Here is a 19,557-nt window from a genome sequence, read left to right on the forward strand (position 1 = left end):
AGCCGCCCCCGCATTTATCCAAATCTGTCCTTTGTGCTCCCCTCTTACAGGCTCTCCAGCAGCTGTTAATTAACAAACGTTATCACCAGAACTGTGGCTGAGTTCTCACAAGTCATGGGGGCAGTAGCGTAAGTAACATTTAGTTTGCTGATGTCCAAAATAAAGAAGTATCCACCGTTTGGCATTTTCTCCCCCCCACTTTCCCCATCAGACACACAAAAATGCATTTTAAGGTCATTTTACACTACGCTAGAAAAAAATCTGTATTACAAACTAAGTAAACTTTAATGGAAAATGCATTTGATTTTCAAGACATTTAGGTATAGAAACAATGTCATATTCTAAAATATGTGACAATGCTCATTTAAGTACTATAAGGAGATACTAGAGCAGGGGCAAGTACAGTTTCTTCCAGTAGATTAGCTGCAAATTTCAGATTTACTGCATATTTACAGCCAATTTCATTATGTTTACATACAGTGAAAGCCACTGAGAAATGCACCAAACCCCACCTGATTGAATGATCTTGTATGCAATTTGCTACATTTACTGTAGAGGATTAAATTAGTCTTGGATTCTCAATCCCTGGAGAACACTTTCTCACCTCTCAAAAAATATAAGGCTTTGCTTTGTGCTTGCGAATAGTCTTAAATAAGGACATGTCTACACTACAAGCTTGCATTGGCGCTGCTGCACCAATACAGCTGCGATGCTGTAGTAGTCCCGGTGAAGACGCTCTAGGCCGATGGGAGAAGCTCTCCCACTGAGATAGCACTGTCTACGTGGAGGGTTATAGTCAGTATAACTACATCACTTTGTAATGTGTGGATTTTTCAAACTCCTGAGCAATGTAGTTATACCAAAGTATGTATGTAGAGTAGACCTGGCCTAAATCAGTAATATGGAAAGTATCATATAGATTTTACAATTCTTTCCTTCACAAAAAGTGAAATTATAAGCCTATGATGTTCAGAAGCAAAAAATGAAATTTTGTGATCTTGACTAATGACGTACTAATTTAACAGATCACAGTAAAATATTTCATGTGAAAAATTTGCAATGGCAAAATAAATATGAAAGATGCGTAAACAATTTGTTTTCAAACTATATCTTTAGTGTGTATTATAGACGATGCAGTAAGCTATTTTCTTTTGAGGACTACGATCAAATCTAACCCAAATCACAATTGCACTGACTTGTACCAGATAGTTCCTAATAGATACCTGCCAACATAACAAAATTATCAGACCATTCGCCATAATCACAAATTTCCGCCAAGGGAAAATCTCCCAGCACAAGGACAGCAGGGTTGCTCCAGGTTCATCTATAAAGGTAGGTGAAAAATTTTACCACCTCCTGCCTACAGATACAATATACAGATCAAGATGGAAATATAAGCAGATTGATATGAAAGAGTGAGAAATAAGCTTACACAACAAAAACTACGACATTATGGATAATATCACTTCTGGGATGTACCTTGAATATTGCATTTGAGGATCATATAAGATTTCTAGTTTGCTCCAGTGCTCAAAGGATAATCCAAAAGTAAGAAATTTCCCATTAGAGAACTTCACCATGTATTATTTTCAATTATTCAACCTGTAGTTACCCAGAGTTTTTCAAAACACATATGTTTAAAATAATGGATTGTTAACAATAAACTATATGCCCAATTTATACTGCAAGATAAACACACTGTATATTTTCCAGGATAGATCAAATTGTTTTTCATAAACCCAAACTTGATACTTCTTTCAAAAACACAGTATATTGAAAGTTAACAATGATTTGTGTACCAGCTTCAATACTACAACAATATGCTTACCTGTCTTGATCTTGGTCTCCCAGGAGAAAACTTTCGTTTGGTGATAGCTGGCTTTCCCATGCCGATTTTTGGAGTGACAGATATATAAGTTGTTGGGAGAACATTTCCGGCAGAGGAACTCCGTGGTGGAGTCTGACTATGCAGCATGTCATGTGCAGAATGCAAGTCTAATGAAACTACTGGTGAGGAACACACACTTCTCTTGTTTATATCAACTGATGGTGAACATGAAGAATATGTCTCAGTCGGTGACTTTATAGGTTTGTCTCCTGATAGCGAACTGTTGTTTGCACAACTTTCATTTGCAGGAGTGGTTTCCACTTTCAACAGAAAAGTTGGTGTTTCAGAGCTTTCATGGGTTTCTTGCTTTTCTACGTCTTCTTGCACTCTTACTGTCTCCAATTGCTCTTCAATCTTAAAAGAAACCTCTTCTTTATTCACAGACCCTAAAGTTTCTGGTGGTGTTGTTGTGGCCTCAGGTGCTGAAAGGGGAGTCTGAGTTTCCTCTGTGGATACTTTTGATACCTCAGCATCTTGTGACAGTTGTTGCTCTTCTGCTTGTTTGTCCGATTCCAGCTGTGTTACAACTTGAATGCTTTCTGTCACTTCCATCATGTGCTTAGTTTGACTGTCATCGGATGCTGGTGTCCTTTTAGGAGATGTTTCCATTTTAGCTGTACCAAGTTGATCAGAAACTCCTGCTTCCAGTTCAACAGTCTTTTCATCCTGTGATATGTCTGTAACTAAGCGAGAGCATATTGTTAGAGACTCATACGAAAGCATCAACAGTAGAAAAGTTTTATATTTAAAAAAAGAAAAGTGGGAGATATTTCAACATTAAAACATACATTTATCTTCCAGAGAAATAATACAGCAGATGGAACCTAGGTTTAAATATGAAGGTGCAAGCAAGCAGAATGTTCTTAGGCCTGGACGACATAGTTTTAACCACGTGTCTATGTCTGTTACGGGTGTGGAAAAAAAAGATTGCACATCAACAGACATAAGTATGCCAAGCAAAAGCTTTGGGTAGACACAGTTATACTGGCAAACAAGCTACACCAGCAAAAGGACTCTGTTTCATTTCGTGACCTGGCATAAACTATAATTACAAAAAACCCCTCATTTGCTGTTATGAGCTATGCTCCCAAATCCTTCCTAGTGTAGGCAAGCCGTCGTGGAAGACTTTTCACTGTGAAACTTGCTCCCACCCAGATATCAGGTTTGACCTAGTCTTGAGATTCTGGAGGAACAGGTGCTGCAATGTGCTACCGGATCAAACTACCTAATCCCATAGACAAGATACTTTAAAATAATAAATATTAGTATGTGAGATGATGGGAAGTGGACTATTTCTCCTGAAAGGCTGCAGATGTAACTTCCTCCATCTTCCCCTTTCCCCTCCTCATGGGAGCTCATCTTCCATCCTGGGTTTGGGAGGAAATAGCTGGGAAGGGGGAGTATTCTAGTTGATTTGCTGGTCTGACCGGTGCAGAAACCCACTGGCTCCTGCACAGCGAAGGGGAGGGCATTCTAAATTCTTTCCCCTTGGCTGGGATGCCATTATTCACCCAGAACATGTTACCATGCTGCCAGAAAGTGTTTCTGACATCACAAATGCTGTCAGAATTACAGTAAAATTTTGATATGATATTTCATTACATTAAACCATACCAAATGTTTTATGTATCTAATCCACAAAACTCAAAATACAACCTAGAAAAAATTAGAAGTGTTTGCTTATACACATACAAATAATCCAGAAATTGGAAATGATGGAAAAATTAAGGCCAGAAAAAGTAAATGACTGTTTAATAGGGTATTTACTCTCTATATAAAATCTTTTAAATATATGAAATCTTTTTTTTTTCTTCAGTGTGGCACTGGTGCTTAAATCTAAACACGTACAGAAGTAGTGCAGACGGTCCATCTTCCTAAAGAACACGAGGAAAGTAGAGAAACAGTTTATAATGTAGTTAAAGTAATCGGCTACCCCTCTGATACTTAAAGTAATGTGTTAGCTTTGAGTTATGTAACGTGAAAAGTATGTTCAGAATATCACAATATTCACTGCCATAAGCTCATTTTAGATTTCAATATTCAGCAAGTGGATTAACAACATGGATTTAATACAAAGCTTCAGAACTTAAACAAAGACCCAGTGTAGCACAAATCATTCACATGATAAATCAGAATAGTATATATTTTCAAAAAATTGACCACAGATAAATTTTCCAGTAGGTAATTCCTTAGAAAGTACAATTTTCCTTCTGAAAAACACCTTTGACAGTTTCATAACCACACAGTGTTCTCCATAAAAATCTTAAAAAACAAAATATCCACAAATTAAACAATCTCAGATGATGTAAACTGCCCAGTTGGACAAAAATCTCTCCCAACCATGTACAATCAATAAAGCTCCCCACAGCTCATCACTTAGGATCAGCAAGAAAGTGTGATTTCAAGTTATGGTATGCAAAGGTAGCAAGAAGAAAACTACTCTTGTCCAGTGTATGTGTGAGCCTGAGCCATGAATTTCTGAAGAATTAAAACCTATATATTTTTTTTTTATAAAGTCAGGCAAATCAACATGGTTTCCTTGTTTGTGCGATAGCCTCACATTAAATGCTCATGTTTGTAATGTATTACCACCAGTGGGATTCCTTGCCTCAAACCAGCTTTCTCCCATGTGGCATTTCTCATCTGTATTATCTCCATATAAGGTGAATATCATCCCAATGGAATTTGCCCAATTTTCTAAATTATCAAGGTCCTATTGCAGTTTCACTTGATCTTCTATTATGTTTGCAATCCTTCTTAAATTGGCATCACCATCAAATTGGATTATTTAATCTTCCAGGTAATCTGTGAAGCTATTAAATATCACTGAGCCCACGTCCAGACTAACCCGCGGCATCGGCGGGTTAAAATCGATTGCTCGGGGAGCGATATATCGCGTCTAGTCTGGACGCGATGTATCGATCCCCGAGCGCGCTTACATCGATTCCGGAACTCCATCAACCCGAACGGAGTTCCGGAATTGACACAGTGAGCCGCGGACATCGATGCCGCGCCGTCCAGATGGGTGAGTACCTCGATTTTAGAAATTCGACTTCAGCTACGTTATTCCCATAGCTGAAGTTGCGTATCTAAAATCGATTTTTATACCTAGTCTGGACGTGGCCTAATACCAAAAGAAGCTCACTTGACACCTCAACTGCTTTTGATTATGCTCTGACTGTTTCCACTTCTGGTTAAACAAACAGTTTTGTGTTCATATCACCAAAAATCTTCCCAACTTTTATATTAGATCATTTAGACCAATAACAAAAATGGTTCAGTCAATTCACTTTATTCACAACAATTACAATTTTATTTAATGATAGAACAAACAATTTTTGTTTGGCTTTTCATTTAAAACAAACCACCACAAATACCTTTCTTCTCCACATATCTAGAGTCTTCCTACGCATCAAATTGTCATCTAAATATTTCCTGTATTGTTTATTTTAACAGGTTACCTAACTGTGATTTATCCAAACAGTTTAATATATTTACGTTTCGAAAATACTTTGTGCACTCCTCTTGTGCTTCATGTGATCTTACCAATGAAATCAAACTATCAGCTATATATTTTGCTATTTGTTTCAGGATCTTGGATACAACTCTTCAGGTCCCACTGATTTAAAAGCCAACCAATAGTCTCTCAGCTCCTTTGAATCTATCATTAGAGAAGGCTTATCCAAATCATCTATGCCTCCCAATATTCCACACCGTGATATTAGTATTAACATGGGGAGCAAAGGACTGCATGTACTAAATAACTCGGACACCATACAGGGACATTCTAAATGCTAGGCTACCATTACTCTGGTTTTACTCTTTTTCTTGGTGAATTTTTAAAAGTCTCCTAAAAAAGTATATTATTTAACTCTCCTAGACAAGTATACTATTTTTGTCTTTTACTTCTGAAAGATCTGACTGTTCAGTAATCTTATCCAATGACTTCCCTGATTTCCCCACTTCTGTAAAGAATTTTTTTTAAGCCATTTAATTCAGGTCTTTGCATATATCATCATGTAATCAAATATGTCTTCTCTACTCATCATGTATTGCACAAAGACAACTCACCTAGTCTTTTATTCTAAGAAAGATACTGGTGCTGTTACACTCCAGATTGATGGCATTGACATCTTTGCCAACAATCGATCTATTTAGGCTAGCAATGGTAACAACAATAGGAGTAGGATCAAAGGTTCCTGATACTTGGAATGTAGTTAAGATCACACAGCTCAAGACTTAAACAAGTGTTTCTGAAGTCTCTGCAGAACAGAGAAGCAATGCGGTGCTATGGTAAGTAAAATAAAAAGACAAAATGTATTTTTAAAAAAGGGAAAAAAAGGTATCCAGCCAATTAGATTGTTGGGATGGGATGTACTGACCAATCATTCTGACACAATCACCCTAAGCTTCTTTGCAGGTTGACTAATGTTTCTGACCTCTTTTGGGAGAAAGAGACGCAGAGGATGAATCTTCTAATGGAGATCTGGAGTCCTTCTTCACTGCAGTAGGATTGTTTTTAGACTCCAGTAAAGATGGTACCAAAAAACGGTTGAGTTCACATGACAGTAGAGCAGGACAAATAATGGAAAATAAGAATTCATAGTACATTTGTGCATATTCACCCATCTCTGGGTGAACAATGAAATAAAAAATAAATTTAGCAATATTCTGTTAATGTCTTTCCAACCTCATTGGGTGTGTGGCAGGGGAGACAATAATAGAAAACTATTGAAAAGGTGGAAATGCTAAATGCCTTTTCTGTTTCAGTTTTCACCAAAAAGGTTAGTAGTGACTGGACATCTAACATAGTGAATGATCGTGAAAATGAGGCAGGAGCTGAGGCTAAAATATGGAAAAAACAAGTTAAAAATTACTTAGACAAGTTAGGTGTTTTCAAGTCAGCAGAGCTTGATGAAATACATCCTAGAATACTCAAGGAGCTGATTGAGAAGATATCTGAGCCTTTAGTGATTATCTTCAAAAACTCATGTAAGACAGGAGAGATTCCAGAAGACTGGAAGAAGCCATATATAGTTCCAATCTATAAAAAGGGGAATAAGGACCACCCAGGGAATTAGAGACCAGTCAGTTTAACTTCAGTACCCAGAAAGACAATGGCGCAAATATTCAAGCAATTAGTTTGCAAATACCTAGAACAGAGATCGGCAACCTTTGGCATGCAGTTCACCAAGGAAAGCCTCTGGCAGGCTGGACTGGTTTGTTTACCTGTCACGTCCATAGTTTCGGCCAATCGCAGCTCCCACTGGCCGTGGTTTGCCGTTTCAGACCAATGGGGCTGCAGAAAGGGCGGCCAGTACATTCCTCTGCCTCTGCCACTTCCTGCAGCCCCCACTGGCCTGGAGCAGCGAACTCTGGCCAGCAGGAGCTGCGATTGGCCAAACCTGCAGACATGGCAGGTAAACAAACTGGGTCGGCCTGCCAGGGGCTTTCCCTGGCAGGCTGCGTGCCAAAGGTTGCCAATCCCTGACCTAGAAGATAATAAAGTCATAAGTAACAGTCAACATAGATTTGTGAAGAACAAATCATGCCAAACCAACCTAACAGCTTTCTTTGACAGGGAAGGAGGAGGTGATGGATGTTCTTTGTGGGGGGAGGAGGTGATGGATGTGGGATATCTTGACTTTAATAAAGCTTTTGATACTGTCCCTCATGACTTCTTCATAAAAAAATAGGGATATATAGCATAGATGGAGCTACTCTAAGATGTGTGCACAGCTGTTTGGAAAACGATTCCCAGAGAGCAGTTATCAGAGGTCCACAGTCCAGTTAGACGGGCATATCGAGTGGGGTCCCAAAAGGATTGGTCCTGGATCCAGTTCTCTTTAATGTCTTCATAAATTATTTAGATAATGGCATGGAAAGTACATGTATAAAGTTGTAGATGACACAAAGCTGAGTGGGTTTGCAAGTGCTTTGGAGGACAGGATTAAAATTCAACATGATCTGGACAAACTGGAGAAATGGTCTGAAGTAAACAGGATGAAAATCAATAAGGACAAATGCAAAGTACTCCACTTCCAAAGGAACAATCAGTTGCACATAAACAGAATGGGAAACATCTGCTTATGAAGGAGTACTGTGGAAAGGATCTGGGGGGTCACAAGCTGATTGTGAGTTTAGAGTGTAACAGGTTGCAAAAAAAGCAAACATAATTTTGGGATGTATTAGCAGGAATGTTGTAAGCAAGACATGAGTAGTTCTTCCACCTACTCCGCACTGATTAGGCCTCAACTGGAGTATCGTGTCCAGTTCTGGGCACCACATCAGAAAAGATGTAGACAAATTGAAGGAAGTCCAGAGGAGAGCAACAAAAAGGACTAAAGGGCTAGAAAACATGACCTATAAGAAAGGCTGAGAGTCTTTCACGGAGGTCATGGACTCAGTGACTTTCTGAGACTCCGTGAATTGCGCAGCTGCAGCGGCTGGTGCGGATGACCCAAGGGTCGCCCGAGCAGCAGGGGTGGCCCTGGTGCCAGCCACACTAGCCGCTGCTCCGACAGCCCCAGGCAACTGTCAGAGCAGTGGTCTGGGAGCAGCAGCAGTGCCCTAGGTCACCTCCTGGACCTGGAGGAGCAGCAGCAGGGCCCCAGGTCGCCTCCGCCTGCAGGCAACAACAGGGCTCCAGGTCGCCTCCATCTGGAGGTGTGGTGGTGACGGCAGCAGGGGCCCGGGCTGCTCGCCCCAGGAGAAGCAGCAACAGTGGGGCCCTGGGCTACCCATCCCCAAAAACAACAGTGGCAGCACGGCACCTGGATGCACCCCACTGTCAGCAGCATCCGCTGGAGTGCACCCCCGCCCGCCCCCTCCCACTCCCCCTCAGTACCTAAAATTTAGTTTGGGATATTTTTAATAAAAGTCATGGACAGGTCACTGGCCGTGACTTTTTGTTTATTGCCCGTGGTCTGTCCATGACTTTTACTAAAAATATCTGTGACTAAATTGTAGCCTTATCTATGAGGTAAGATTGAAAAAATTGGTTTGTTTAGTCTGGAGAAGAGAAGACTGAAGGGAGACATGACAACAGTTTTCAAATACATAAAAGATTGTTGCAAGGAGGAAGGTGAAAAAAATTTCTTGTTAACCTCTGAGTTTAGGACTAGTAGCAATGGTCTTAAATTGTAGCAAGGAAGGTTTAGAGTAGACATTAGGAAAAGCTTCCTAACTGTCAGGGTAGTTAAGCACTGGAACAAATTGTCTAGGGAGGTTGCAGAATCTCCTTCATGGAAGCTTTTTAAGAACAGGTTAGACAAACAACTTTCAGGAGTGGTCTAGTTACTACTTAGTCCTACCTTGAGTGCAGAGGACTGAACTAGATAACATATTAAGGTTCCTTCCAGTCCTACACTTTTCTGATTTGATGATTTTTCAAATAAATAAATTTGCCAAGTTCATTGATTCAATTAAGAAAACACAGCAAGCCTACCCAAGAGTGCTGGAACAAAATGTCACATACAGAGAGCTTGATGGTTTAGGCCAGGGGTGGCCAAGCTGAGCCTGAGAAGGAGCCAGAATTTACCAATGTACATTGCCAAAGGGCCACAGTACTAAGTCAGCAGCCCCCATCAACTCCCCTCACTCCCTGCTCCCAGAGCCTCCCGCCCACTGGCAGCCCTGCTGATCAGTGCCCCCTCCTTCTCCCTCTCCGCACCTCCTGAAGAGCTCTTTTGTGGCATGCAGGAGGTGGGCAGAGGGGGAGGAGTGAGGGCACAGCAGGCGGAAAGGGGTTGAATGGGGCCAAGGCCTGTGTCAGAGCCAGTGGTTGAGCAGTGAGTGCGCCGCGCCGCGCCCCTCCCCCACCCCCCTGGCACATTGGAAAGTTGGCACCTATAGCTCCAACCCTGGAGTTGGTGCCTATACAAGGAGCCGCATATTAACTTCTGAAGAGCTGCATGTGGCTCTGGAGCCACAGGTTGGCCACCTCTGGTTAAGGCTTGGAATATTTCTGAATTAATGGATGATCAAACACCTAATAGACAACGGTCTTTCTGATTAGAAGCCATCATATGTTTTGGCTAATGCTTTGTAATGACTTTTCTTTCCTATTTCTTAGGAAACCTTAAAAAAATAACTCCATCTACTAACCAACAGTTACAGCCTTATTATAGGACACTGAAGGTGTCAGGTGCTCTAAAATGCTACTAAAAATACATAAAAATTGAACCACTGAAAGGTGCATAGCTATTGTACAAACTTAAGGGTAAGAACTATGAACTTGATACTTAATCCTTGACCTGCTTTACAGTTAAAATTTAGGCTCATATAGCTGTGTCACTCTGCAGTGTGAAAAATCCAAACCCATGAGGGATGTAGCTGTGCCTATCTGACCCCCAGTGTAGATGCAGCAAAGTTGACAGTGAATGCTTCCCACTCTAGCTACTATCACTCAGGTAGGTGGTGTTCCTACATCAATGGAAAAACCCCTTTTGTTGGTGTATGCTGCACTATGGGGTTATGCTGGCATAGCTTCGGCACTGTGGCAATGCCAGTGTAGTCCCCTTAGTGTAGACATGTCCTTTTGTGTTAGGGCACACACTATAATTTCTCAAAACCCAAATTTTTGTCAGTTCTCCAGTTGTGTGCAGCAACATACGCCAGTATTCAAAGAGTAGCAAATATGTGGAAAACATCTTATTCTGGAGAAATTACATATTGTATTTAGAATACGAAATGTTTTCATAAGAATTTCCCCTGCTGCCTTGTTTTGAAAACAAACATGACAAGGTCTCTTGTGGTTCACTCTTCCGTGCAGTAAACAGATGTCAGACAAAAGATGAGCTCCCTCCTGAACTCAGGAGAAAAGTTTACAAAGCTATAGAACTTTGGACTTGGCGGCTCATTTGCTAGTGCTCTTTGTTTCCACATTGGATACTCAAGTTCTCAATCTTCTAGCTGGCAAAGGCAAGAAGTTCTGAAGGAGTTGCACATTCAGCCAACAGGAAGAAGTGTCTCATGTTAATCAATAGCACCTTTTGTCCCCGCAACCTTGAAGCCAGATAAATATGTATGTTACTTCTCGAAGTGCTTTGAACAGAGTGGGTAGGTTCCAGTAAGCAGTGTTAATGGCAATTTCTGAAAGGTGGTCGGTCCATCCAGAGTCAGACAAAATGGAAAGGTGATTACAATAAGGAAAATCAAGTGAACTGAATTTAAAGCGGGAAAAAAAATTGCTTGTATTTTTGCCATGAGCTTCTTTTTATAAGGGTAGAATATCTATTTTAAAAATCCACTTACATTTGGAAAAAAGATGAATTATCACATGTGGTTGTATGATTAAATCCATGCAGTAAGGATGCTGGAAGCACTCATCCCTTGGATATGTGGCCCAAAACACACAAGAGAAAATTTAGCCACTCATCCTGTTGTGTGCTATTGCTAACACATGGAGACTTTGTGAAAGCAAAAAGGATACCATTCCTCTGGGGTCGGAGGCCAGCAGCTGGCTAATCAGGTCCACCTGATGCACCTGGGACAAGACCTGTGTAACTTAACAGGCTGTTCTCCATAAAAGGAGGACCAAGAAATACAAAGGGAGAGCTACGATATCTGCCAGAGGCTGGAGCTAGTTCTGTGAGGAACTGCTCCCAGAAACAAAACGGATAGAAGGGAGACTGTGAGAAGTCCTATTATCACAAAGGCTCTGAGGCGAGAGTCAGGAACTTTTGGGTTTAAGACTTTACTAGGATGAGGGACAGACTTATGGACATTTTGATCTTCTTTTGTTGAGGAGTCATGAAAGAAAAGAAACAGCAGGAGCTGACCTGCTGGAAATTACCTTCCTCAGACTCTGTGAGACAGGGTTCCGGGCAGAATTCCTCAGAGAAGGGCACAGGCTCAACAAGAACAAGCCTGGGTCCAGCTGGAAGAGGGGGCTATAAAACAGGCCCCAATCCTTTGCAGACTCATACAGAAAGTTTTGCGATTGAAATTATGTGGCAATAAATTTTTTTTTCCTCTATAGTCCACAAATATACAAACATACCAACTTGGTTAGCTTCTATTTCAGGGAATATCCACTCCCAGTAAATATTTAACATTTTTCCCCCATATAAATGTTCTACAGACAGAGTCTATAACTTTATCCTTGTCTTAATGAAAATAATCTTTCAAACAACAAAAATAGTTAATACAGTCACTGAAGAGTTCTGGTAATGGAATCTATACAATTCATTTGACTCTGCAAAAGGCAGGGAATCTTCCTGTTAGTGTTTACGTAACTTCATGAGCACTTAGTGATCTATTTTTTCTGGCTGTGAACCTCTCATTCTTACCATCTGTGACACATCCAACTATTGATTCTTGACCAGGACCATCATCAGCAACTCTTTTTTCCTGAAATGCCACTTCTTCTGCATCACCTCCAATTTCCATTTCATTTGTACAAGCTTAAGGAAAAGCAAAGCATTTATCAATTTTGACATAGTGTTTATTGTATTACTTTGGCATCAGTGGTTGCTGTCATTGCTTGACCTTTTGGTTTAACAATGTGGTATTTAACTATATGATTTGAGATGAGGCAAATTAGGACAGCTAGAAGGTTAAATAAAATATACAGCACTTCCTAAAGAGCTTGTCTAAACATGGAGTTACTTAGGAATAGCTGTATCTCCATGTATGGAATAACTCCATGTATGGACACTTATTCCAGAATAAGAGTGCTTTGGCCCTATTTAACTTAACCCACTCTAATGTTACATCTACATTACAGAGCCCATGCCAGCATAGCTGTACCAGCATAGTCCCCGAATGTAGACACAGCATTCACCAAGAGAAGGAGTTTTTCTGCCGATGTAGGAACACCACCTCCCTGAATGATGTTAGCTACACTGACAGAAGCCCTCTTCTGTTGGCATAGTTGTGTCTACACTATGGTTTTTGTCAGCATAGCTATATTGATGGTGGTGCAGTTTTTCACACCCATGGCTGACATACCAGTAACATTTTAAATTTGAAGAGAAGACCAGGCTTAAATGGAAAAATTTTAACAGGCGCAAGGCACTCTTATTCCAGAATAAGAGTGTCCCTGCATGGAAGTATTCAGGAATCTATATTGCACTTTAAATTCGTAGCCTATCTTAATCCCAGTTAACTTTCAAGTATAGACAAGCCCCAAGGGCCTTATTCTCATTAGTGCTACAGCTGCTTTACACCATTCTGACAATGAAAAGGGATTTTAAAGTGAGTATAATTTTGTAAACATAATTTACACTCACTTTAAAATCCTTTTACACTGCCAGAACCATATAAAAGAGCTTCGGCGTAAATGAGAATTAGGCCCTAAGGTCCCAAATCCTACAAATAACTTACAGAATCATGGCTGAAAATATTTATGAAAATATTTAATACAAGAACACTGTAGACATATGACATAGTGAAGAGGCTCTATCATCTATCAACGTTCAAATGGAGGCTAAATTTTCCACTTGAGGTACAGGCCTTCTTTCATATGCAAGGATCCCATTTCAGCTGAAGGAAGCTGCATGGATAAAGCATATTAATTCAATGAGTGGGGCTACCTCTCGGGCTGAAGTCCTCGTTATGGTGCATGCCTACCAGAAGACTACTTTCTTTTCCCCTAAAAGCCTTTATACCTAATAAAATTTATTAAAATGCAGTAGGCAAAGTAGGAGACAGGGAAAATGTAAAGTATATACTAATACCTGCAGCTCCTAAAGAACTGATTCTCAGATAGCATTAGTGCAAAAAAGCACAATGACTGCTGCTTTCTGTTCAGGAAAGCCTCTTTAAAGTTCAAAAAGTCAGACATGATTAGGTGATGCTACTTTTAGCACCTAAATATCCCTCTCAGAGACTATTCCAACATTAGTGTGATATTTTAATTTCAATTTGAGGAAATGATCATTTAGATTAAACCCAGATTTGGAACCAATGTACAAAAGTGATCTCGTAGGTGTAAAATGCTACATGACTACCCCTCCTATAACAGCTTCAGATTTTCACTAGTAGTTGAGATGACAGCCTAACTCTTCCTTGGAGGAAAAGAATACATTCCTCAGTGTTTCATCTGGCTAAAAAACATGACAAAAGTAGTATTTTCAATTTTAAGCATTCAAATAAAAGCTTCCATTTATTCCGCAGTGTTTCCACTTTAAGGTTGGAAAGTTTTTAGGATTAGTTTTGTGTGTTAGCTCAGACTTCTCCCTAAATGACCTAAACCCACTATCTGAAAGTTCAATAACCACAAGTAGCCTTTCAAGATAGAAGCGACCTTTTGCTAACCTGTTGTACATGTTCATTCCTAACCTCTGCCATTCATTTATTTATATTTACCTACTGTCACTGTCCCTCTCCAAGATCAATTTTTCCATTATCCCCTGCTGCTCATCAAGGGTGTATACACATGGCTGGAGCAAGCAACAAAGATGCTTGTTTATGCAAAGAATTAGCCTGCACACATAGGAGAAGTATACTTGACTTTTCTGGTAGTTCAACATTTTCCCCATCACCAATGAAAGAATAGTTGGCTCCCTGGGATATAGATATCTTGCAGTTGGTTTCCCTATTTATTCTAAAAGAAGTTCACAATACATGAATGGCAAAAATTCACAAAGTACCAGATTGGCTGATGCTGGCAAAGCAGTGCATGACTTCACAAGTGCCCTCTCCTAATGATGGTGGTGTTTTTTGTAAAATTTCTAGCCTCCGCCTCCAAGCTTAAACACCAAACGTATTTCTCCCATGAGACAAAACATGCATGAGAAGAAGTGCAATCCGTGTGACAATGGGGTGTGAAATACCCAAGAGTATTCAACTTCTCCCTCCCATTACAATTTAGCAAGGTAGCAGGTCTAGCAGACAGAGCACCAAACCATGACTTGGGTCCTACTCCCAGCTCTGTTGATGACCTACTGTAAAAGCTGGACAAAGCACTTCATATCTTTCTGTTCTCCCACCCCTCATCTTTGGTCTGTCTTGTCTAATTAGACTATAAGATCTTTGAGGCAGGGACTGTCTCCTGTGTAAATATTTTGTTTTGAATTGGACTCTTGTAATGACAAAATACATTTAATTGAATGTTGTTTAATGATTTAATTAAATACAGCTTAACCATAACTAACTGTTTGATACTCTCACACTTTAAGAGAAAATTTTACCTGTCACACTGCCAGATTCAGGAATCAGTCCAGAAGTCTGCATTACATCACATGGCTGTGCCTGATCCACTTCTCCTTCTAGTTGTTTACAAAGAGTACAGATGTAATCTTTAAACTGAGAATCCAATTCATTACCTGGAGGTTTGTCACATTCTATATGAATCCACCTGGATAGATTATTAAAGTTACATTAATGATCATTAATTCACATTAAATTATAAAGTATCTTACTAAGAATCACTCTCTCTCTCTTCATTCCAACTCTCAGAACAGGCACAAGCACAGAAATGCACACCCCCACCCCCCAAAAAAGCGTAAACCAATGCCTAAAGGGTCCAATTATAAATTATGACTAAATGTACTTTGCCCTTTGACTTATTTAGACAGTAAGGCCTAGAGAATGTGATTCTTTTTCAACTTAGAAATACTACTGCTTTGGGGGAGGGAAGAAATAAAAAAAGCTTTTAATACATCAGGCAGAGAACAAATGTAAATAGCAGTCTAAACGTTGTTTAAAGCCAACCATGTAACCATAATATTGTCCTAAATGCACATCAATTTAAAGATTTCCCCTCTCTTTTATCCCCCTCATTACTGAGCTAACAGCATGGGTATAATTGGATAGAGAATGCCTATTCTATAGGCTTTACAAAAGAAGACAAATACCAGAAACAGAATTATTTGTTATCTTCATGAAATGAAAATTTGTAATAGAAAGAATTTAAAGCTTGTGCTCATAAATGACAGGTTTCAGATTAGCAGCCGTGTTAGTCTGTATCTGCAAAAAGAACAGGAATGCTTGTGGCACCTTAGAGACTAACAAATGTTGGTATAATGTGGGGCCATGCGGGTACCCATAGTAGTGCTGCTGACTTGAAGGTATACATTATCCCCAAATGTGAAATAGTCCTGGGTGAGGACAAAGTCAGAAAGTTCAGCCACCAGGTTTGCCATGACATTACTGAAGATACTGTTCCTGATAGCTTGTAGTCCACACAAAGATGGATCAATCACACACCACACAACAAAAACACTAACCCAGGAACCTATCCTGGCAACAAAGCCCCATGCCAACTCTGTCCACATATCTATTCACAGACACCATCACAGGACCTAATCACATCAGCCACGCCATCAGGGGCTCGTTCAATGTGATATATGCCATCATGTGTCAGCAATGCCCCTCTGCCACGTACAGTGGCCAAACTGGACAGTCTCTATGCAAAAGAATAAATGGACAAAATCTGACACCAGGAATCATAACATTCAAAAACCAGCAGGAGAACATTTCAACCTCTCTAGTCACTCAGTGACAGACTTAAAGGTGACAATTTTGCAACAGAAAAGCTTCAGAAACAGACTCCAATGAGAAACTGCTGAACTGGAATTAATTTGCAAACTAGATACCACTAACTTGGGCTTGAATAGAGACTGGGAGTGGCTGGGTCATTACATAAATTGAATCTATTTCCCCATGTTAAGTATCCTCACACCTTCTTGTCAACTGTCTGAAATGGGCCATCTTGATTATCACTACAAAAGTTTTTTTTCCTCCTGTTGATAATAGCTCATCTTAATTAATTACCCTCTTAGAATTGGTATGGCAACTTCTACCTTTTCATGTTCTCGGTATGTATATATATCTTCTTACTATATGTTCCATTCTATGCATCCAATGAAGTGGGGCCGTAGCCCACAAAAGCTTATGCTCAAATAAATTTGTTAGTCTCTAAGGTGCCACAAGTACGCCTGTTCCTTTTGCTCATAAATGTTATCACACTGACAGCCCAGGTCAGCTCTAGTCTTTAGGTTGTCCACAGAATAAATGCAACATGACTAACAGCAGGGCAAGTCTCTAGAAGAAGAGAGGACAGCTTACTGACCATGCACATTTACTTGTTTGATTAAATTACAAAGGGTCCTATTCATTGAGAACTGTGGCAATGTTTTATGATGACCCTTGCCAATTAAGTGAAGTGAGATGGATGCACTAATTTCCGATAGGCCACCAAACACATTATAATGATTTAAGGAGATGTCGTAAATTCAGCTTCTTACCTTTTGCATGTATGACAGTGCAACAAGTCTTTCTGCAAGTCTGGGTGGCATGATTTTTCACACAAAGGACAAGGTAGGTTGTCTTGCTGTTGGTAACAACTATCACACACTAGACAGTTGTGGTGCCACTGACAACTTGTTCGTGTGCCACACTCGGCACACACTCTGCAGTTCTGGGGACCATAAAAAACAGGGATTTAGTTTGTTAGTTATGATGCTACACCACAGGACTAAACTATCATTAATTGACACTTTCTACTTTGATTAAAGAGACATTTTAAAATCCTTTTTTGGGGGGGAAAATGCTAGTAAATGATACAAGATTATCTGCTCTGACTCTGAAGTCTTTTATCAACAGAACATGTAAAATCTGGCAATAGCAGGAAAAATTTCCTTGCACTGTACTCTCACTTGAAAGGGACACAACCTCTCTGGTGAATGGACACTTCAGTCTCTAATTCCATTCAAATGTCAGCTTCTTGTTGAGACTACTAACAAGAGGCTCAATTAGTACAAACCGTGGTGGTGCTTTCGTGATTCTGACACCTGTATAATGAGAACTGAATTAGGACTCAACTCATTTCACAAAGGTCACCAAATAAAATCATATACTAACTAACTATCTTTAGTCCATATTACAGTTTTTACACGTATAACTTCAGAACTAATGGTAATCTTTTAACAGCACACATAACTATTCAATTACTGCTCATTTTCTGTGCAGCATACAACACCAGAAAATGTATTACCAAATTATTGCCATTTATGACGACAACAATGGGGTAAGTCCAGTCTCTTTCTCCATGGTGAAAGAGGGCCCTGTGCAGTTGAATTGGTGTTATTTTACTGAACAAGGAGTGTCAGGACAAAGGGAGGCATACGGGGCAGGAAGAACATACTTCATGGTACAGACTGGAGTGTTGCACAAGCCCCTTCAAGAGCAATGTATGGAGGCAGACATGATCAGATGCAGGGAACCCATATGGATCATCCCCCTTCCCACCTCCTACATAGGGGGCTGCTTAAGTGCCTATATGGGCTGATTCAGCCACTGAACTGAATCACTGAACTATCTCCACGGAGCAGCTACAGTGCCATACCACAACCTGATGGCAGAATTCCTCCAGAGATCACTAGGTTGGGATTTCTGGCCTGTGTTCTATGCAGGTGGTCAGACTAGATGATCATTATGGACCCTTCTCACCTTAAAAAACTATGTATATTAACCCGAGAGATATAAAGGGAACGTTATAAAGATAGGGACACAATCTCTGGGGGTTGGTGCCCAGAGGCGTCCCTCAGCATGCAGATCTCCCCCTTCCCACATGAAGTGTATGGGGGGGATACATTAGGATCAGTTGCCTCCATGCTAGCAAGCCTTCCTTTCTCTTCTAGAGGCACTCTGAAGGACTTTTTGTAAGGTCCAGGATTTGTGTTTGAGGAGGCAGACTGCAGTGAATCTGGGAAGAAGCATGCCATTACCTTACTAAACTTAAACAACTTTGTTTGAAGAGAACCTCCACGCAGATGTCAATATAGCTTGAACCTTTATTATTAACTTTTTCTGAGAAGGGCATCCTTGATGTTCTGGAATACCGCATGCATTAATGCACACACACCTTTTGTCTTGGGTGGCTGGCCCCTGTAAATGAAGCAGCTGTGCCAGAACAGGTGCTCCCAGTTTGGCAGGGCAATACCAGAGGCTATAAAGGATCAGGGAGAATCAGAGAGAGACACTCAGTGAGTCAGAGCAGCCTGAGTCAGTCATAAAAAGGGGCAGATGAGACTTTCCAGAGACCAGAAGAGGTCCCTGAAGGAAGTTGTAGGTGGTTCCTGGAAAATGCTGAAGGCAGAAGAGTAACAAGAGGGTTTGTTGGACAACAAGCCCACGCCACAATGCCAGGGCTGGAGGGTTGGGGAGCACTGAAGGCCAGAGAGTAGCTGAGTGAGTTGCCTAAACTGGAGAGTGAAAGCCAAGGGCTGGAGAAGGCTGACGGCACAGGAGTAGTGGAGGGGCTTATTTACTAACGTGTCCAAGCTGGACCCAGAATAATAGTTAGAGGGGCAGAGGAATGAGAATGATCTCCCAGCAAATCAGCTGTGGGGGCTCCTGCAGGGAAGAGCAGTGCTGCATGCCAGCAAGGAGAGGGCAAGAAGAGGACTGACAAAGTGCTTAGGTGTGGCAGAAAACACTGGAGGTGTGGTACTTGGGGGGTCAAGGGACTCCTAGTCCTGGGATTTTAAGGGCTAAAGGCACTGGATACGATAAATGGACTATGTGTTGGGATTTTTGTGGGGAATTATTTGTATAACGTTTATGTACTAAACCAGTCCCAAGGAGTGATATTACTGAGTCAGGAGAGCTTGGCGTAGAGATACTGGGGACTCAGAAGGAAGAAAACTGAGGCAGGCACAATGGCTGTGCCATCGCCTGCTGCAGGAGGATGCTCAAGATGGAGCCACTCATGGCACTGT

General features: G+C 40.7%; 1 protein-coding gene across 15 annotated transcripts in view; it reads right to left on the reverse strand.

The window, feature by feature from the left end:
• The window catches only part of KMT2C (lysine methyltransferase 2C), a 332,701-nt gene that overhangs the window by 126,064 nt on the left and 187,080 nt on the right, over positions 1-19,557 (reverse strand). For 14 of the 15 annotated variants that reach the window (XM_030550063.1, XM_030550061.1, XM_030550060.1 and 11 more), the window contains 4 exons: positions 17,083-17,255; positions 15,025-15,191; positions 12,181-12,294; positions 1,829-2,571 (listed from right to left, as the gene is read on the reverse strand). In XM_030550063.1, coding sequence (XP_030405923.1) covers positions 1,829-2,571; positions 12,181-12,294; positions 15,025-15,191; positions 17,083-17,255 — 1,197 coding nt within the window. The remainder of the gene's footprint in view (positions 1-1,828; positions 2,572-12,180; positions 12,295-15,024; positions 15,192-17,082; positions 17,256-19,557) is intronic. The other variant, XM_030550055.1, reaches the window with a different exon arrangement.

The sequence above is a fragment of the Gopherus evgoodei genome, chromosome 2, assembly GCF_007399415.2.
Source record: "Gopherus evgoodei ecotype Sinaloan lineage chromosome 2, rGopEvg1_v1.p, whole genome shotgun sequence".
Lineage (NCBI taxonomy): Eukaryota > Metazoa > Chordata > Testudines > Testudinidae > Gopherus > Gopherus evgoodei.